The 4080-nt window shown below is 41.6% G+C and overlaps 1 protein-coding gene across 5 annotated transcripts; it reads left to right on the top strand.

The window, feature by feature from the left end:
- Positions 1-215: 215 nt before the first annotated feature.
- Positions 216-3753, top strand: atg10 (ATG10 autophagy related 10 homolog (S. cerevisiae)). Of its 5 annotated transcripts, XM_088014881.1 has the most exons (8): positions 216-287; positions 392-468; positions 733-839; positions 918-1052; positions 1134-1302; positions 2592-2689; positions 2771-2868; positions 3525-3753. In XM_088014881.1, exons 3-8 carry the CDS (start codon positions 735-737, stop codon positions 3646-3648), a joined length of 729 nt encoding a protein of 242 aa, XP_087871007.1. In that variant the 5' UTR covers positions 216-287; positions 392-468; positions 733-734; the 3' UTR covers positions 3649-3753. The 5 variants fall into 5 exon arrangements, with proteins under 5 accessions (XP_087871007.1, XP_087871010.1, XP_087871009.1 ...); XM_088014883.1 differs by having other exon boundaries at positions 217-468; positions 1137-1302; XM_014975797.2 differs by having other exon boundaries at positions 217-468; positions 2771-2864.
- Positions 3754-4080: the final 327 nt, after the last annotated feature.

Genomic DNA, 4080 nt, shown 5'->3' with positions numbered 1-4080 from the left:
TTTTTGTACTACTATTACTATTGTAAGGACAGGAATATGATCTTAAAGACCTATTGGGAACTGAAGGAAACTTCGATGATATTTATAGATTAAGGAAAGCAATATTTATTTATCTTCATAATACAAAATTAAAAATGGAGTTTTTAATAGCTGTCAAGTAGTGATGCTACACACTCGTGTACAGTAGGTGGCGGTATACACTGAAAGTTGTTTGCGATCTGCCACAATAGGAAGAAAAAGAAGAAGACGACGAGGATCTCTCTAAAAAGAAATTCCTGCTTGAAAATGTAGATATTTCTCTTACTTTTAAGTCCGACTCTATAATGTTCTTAAGCGTGGTCAGAGTTAGCTGTAGCAGTAAGCTGCTTGTTCCTCTGCGACGTTTTGCTAGCGGCATGTAAAGGAGTCTGGCTGGAGCTGGAGCAGAGTTATATCTCCGATACAAGTACCGACTCCATGGGTTCATAGGTATGTACTCGTTTTGTAGAAGTACAACAAGATGTTGGAATCCGGTTTTTTAGTAGAGAGGATGCTACAAACTCTTAAACCAGAACTTTTCGACATATTTTTACAACAAGAGGCACGCGCTCACTCCCATGTAACTGCAGCTTTCTTTAATCCGTTTTGCCAGGACTGTCATTACAAAAACTATATATTTTGTGGTTTAGTTTGAATGTGGTTTTCTGTATGTGTGTGTGTGTGTGTGTGTGTGTGTGTGTGTGGTCCTATCAGACATGAGCTGCAGTGTCCTGGATGAGGAGCAGTTCCGTCGGTGCTGCCAGCTGCTCCTTCAGCGCTCTGACCAGTTGGGGGATGGCTGGAGCTGGGAAGCCGTTCAGGTGAGGAGGTTGTACTTCCTCTGTCACTGGGCACACAGCTGAAGAGTTAAAAGGCATTATGGTATTTTCTTAATACAGGGCTCAGAAGAGGGCTACCTTAGAAAGACTGCACTAAGGTCAGTTCCTAGTGACTGGGGTCCACTTCATGACCAGGAGGGGTTTAGTTTCCACCCACAGACTCTGTGTGACTCTACTGGACATGAAAAGGAAGAAGTAAATACTTGTTTTACTTTGAAGCATGTAAAGATCACAGAGTCAGACATACTGAGCTCCACTGTGTCTGCTCTTTCACAGCAGGACCCAGCGGCCTCCACTGGTTCTGACTTCCTCAGAGCTGAAGAAGAAGATGATGGTAGCTACACGGGGACTAACAGCAGCAGCCTGGTGGTTCAGTACGAGTATCACATCCTGTTCTCCTGCAGCTACGGAGCTCCTGTCCTGTATTTCAGAGCGTTCACTTTGGGTTAGTCACACAGAAAGCAGCATCTTACATTCACTCTGCTTTTTAGCAGTGCATTAAGTCAACATTTTTAGGAAACAAAATCATTTTTTGATTAAAGGTTTAGAGTTTTCATAACTAAAGGTTCTATAAGAGTGCTTGGTTATTCCCGCCTGAAACGGCCCCCTCCCTAGCCTCTGAAGAGAAAGTCAAACATTAATTTTTGACATTTATAAGGAGAGTATTAAAGCTTGTTGTAATAACTCCAGTTTGACGTGAACACCAGCTGAATCAAATCATCACCGTCCTGGATCAGAGCAGGCTACCCACAGAAGCAGGTTGGTCTGTGCTGACTGGAGTAGCCAGAGGAAATTCATCTGCAGTACAGAAGCAGGCATGATGAAGATATGGGAAATGACAGCAGCAATGATTTTAGTTTGCAGCCCTTTCTTTGAATGTAACATATTAGATTATTTTTTAACTTGCTGTTTTTGGATGTAAAGAAACTGAAAATGGCACAAGATTTTTTTAACCACAAGCACAAAGCAGATCTCCATTCTGTTATGAGAAACCCAAAGAGCAGCTCTCAGAACTCCCACTCTTGTGGCAGCTTGTTGGAGTAGCTCTGTTACATTATCTGCAATCTATATTTTTTATTATGTTTATGCAGTTGGCAGATCAAAGAATTTACAGGTGATGCAGTTCATGTGTACTTCATAGGAAGATCAATAGTCAGGTTCTGTCAGAGACAACAGACAACATAGAAATGGAGATAGAAGCCAGTAGACGCTCTGTGGGTCTTCAAAAGTTTCTTGAATCATTGCATAACTGGACTGTTATCCAAGACTTGTGAGTTAGCTGGTTTTAGCTGACCAGCTAGTCTGAGCTCTAGATTTTCTCTTGAGCATCATCGATCACTTCACTCTTCACAACTGTATCTCTGCTGACTTTGAATCCTTCATGACTCCTGCAGCTAGCTGTTAGCTCTCCTGCTAGTCTGTGCCGCCATCTGTCTGATCTCTGTTCTACCTCAGCTGGAGCCAAACAGCTCAAAGTAAATCTGCACAATGTTTTTGAGTGACTGGCTGTCTGACAGAAAGCAGCACAGTCCAGCTCCTGTCTGTACACAGACTCATCATCGTCCTGCATCAGAGCAGAGACAGAGGAGTCACTTCAGGAGTTTGACTTCCCAGCCTATTGAGGTGCAGTTATCTGTGAACAGAGCATGGCAAATGATGTGTGTTGCAGAGGATTTACATTTGACCTTGGGTGTAATTTAGTGCTTTATGTGTTTTTTTGCTGTTCTTTCTCAGAGGGGAAGAGCCTGGCATTAGAGGAAATGTGGAGCACCATCCACCCAAACTACAGGCTGCGTCTTCAGAACTGCCCTCTGAATGCAATAAGTCAGCAGGTAGGAACTCCCAACCTCCTCCTGGTGCCCAGGGGTCTCTGTGAAGCTCTGCTGAAACCTCATTCTTAGTGTGTGTGACAGGAGCACCCCTTGCTGGGCCAGCCGTTCTTTTTCCTTCACCCATGTAGAACAGAGGAGTTCATGGGACTTGTGCTGCAGGCTGCTCAAGATCAAGGCAGGTAGGGTCATGACCTAGTTCCTAGTTCTCAATCCAAGAAAGGCCCACTGCTTAAGAACGACTAAGATGATGACATTTTGCTGATGATTCCCAGTTCTTCCTGTCCACTTTACCAAACTCCTCACTTCCACCTTCCTCCCTCACTTCCTGCTCAGCTGAAATGAAATCCTGGTTTGCATCAAACTTCCTTAAACTTTTCAGTAATAAAACAGAAAACATGATGCAAGATGTGTTTTTAATAAATCTTGTAGCTGCGTGTTGAATCAGATAATAAAGCTGCGTAAGTTTAAGTGCATGTGGTGTCAGAGTGTTGCTTTAGCTTTCTTGATGGAGTGCAGCATATAGAAGGTGACCTGCAGGAACTTCAGTCAGGATAAATTGTGTTGCTGTTAAAACAAAAGTCCTAACACCTTTGCTAAGTGAGTAAATGTAATACTAATGAAGTGAAGAGGGAGTTTTCAGACCTGTTCAAGGCCCTGATTTTCAGACTGACTGGTTTTAGGAACAATTATTTTGGGGACTTATGATGGGAAATATTTCAATATGAGGCCAAGTAATGATCAAAGAATAAAAGCTTTCAGTTTCCTTTATAATAATGAGGTTTCATCAGTTTGAAACCATTTTAACCCATTGACTTGTATGTTTCCATGCCAACAGGCCAGTGAACTATGTGCTGTCATGGCTGAGTGTGGTGGGGCCTGTTGTGGGTCTGGATGTTCCTCTGCAGTACTGCACACCGATCCATTCTGCTGTTTCACTCAACAGCACAAAACCCGACTGAAGCTGAACACACACCTGGAGATGTTTGTGTTGTTTTTTTCCATGTAACTGTTTCTAATACCCAAAATAATTATGTTGGTATGGTCATTAAAATGGTTCAAATGAGGGTGTGTGTGTGTGTGTTTCACAAACTAAACTTAATTTTCATTTTGTAAACTGAAGACTTGTGTATATTTTTTTATGAAGTATTGTTCTGGAGTTTTCTTTAGTTCCCAACTTCTGTCAGTAATCAGATTACTGTTATGGAGTCTCTTCCACATTTAGCTTTGTTTACTTATAGCTTAGATCTATTTTTTATATACATATTCACTGTAGGAAACTTTTAAAGAAGCCCCATTTTATTTTCTCTTACATTTTAAAATAAAAAAGCAACAGAACTTTTGGTAAAATAGGATGGATACACACTATGAGGTTTGTTTCAAATGAAAAAGGA

The sequence above is a fragment of the Poecilia mexicana genome, unplaced genomic scaffold, assembly GCF_051168715.1.
Source record: "Poecilia mexicana isolate PSO_F unplaced genomic scaffold, ASM5116871v1 scaffold_17, whole genome shotgun sequence".
In the NCBI taxonomy this organism is placed as follows: Eukaryota; Metazoa; Chordata; class Actinopteri; order Cyprinodontiformes; family Poeciliidae; genus Poecilia; species Poecilia mexicana.
Note: the sequence above shows the minus strand (reverse complement) of the source record. Positions and strands in the feature narration are given on the sequence as shown.

Coding starts and splice junctions, on each gene's coding strand:
- atg10 (XM_088014881.1), top strand. CDS start 735: ATGAGCTGCAGTGTCCTGGATGAGGAGCAGTTCCGTCGGTGCTGCCAG. Junction 1,053..1,133: donor CTGGACATGAAAAGGAAGAA/GTAAATACTTGT, acceptor GCTCTTTCACAG/CAGGACCCAGCGGCCTCCAC. Junction 2,869..3,524: donor GCTGCTCAAGATCAAGGCAG/GTAGGGTCATGA, acceptor CCATGCCAACAG/GCCAGTGAACTATGTGCTGT.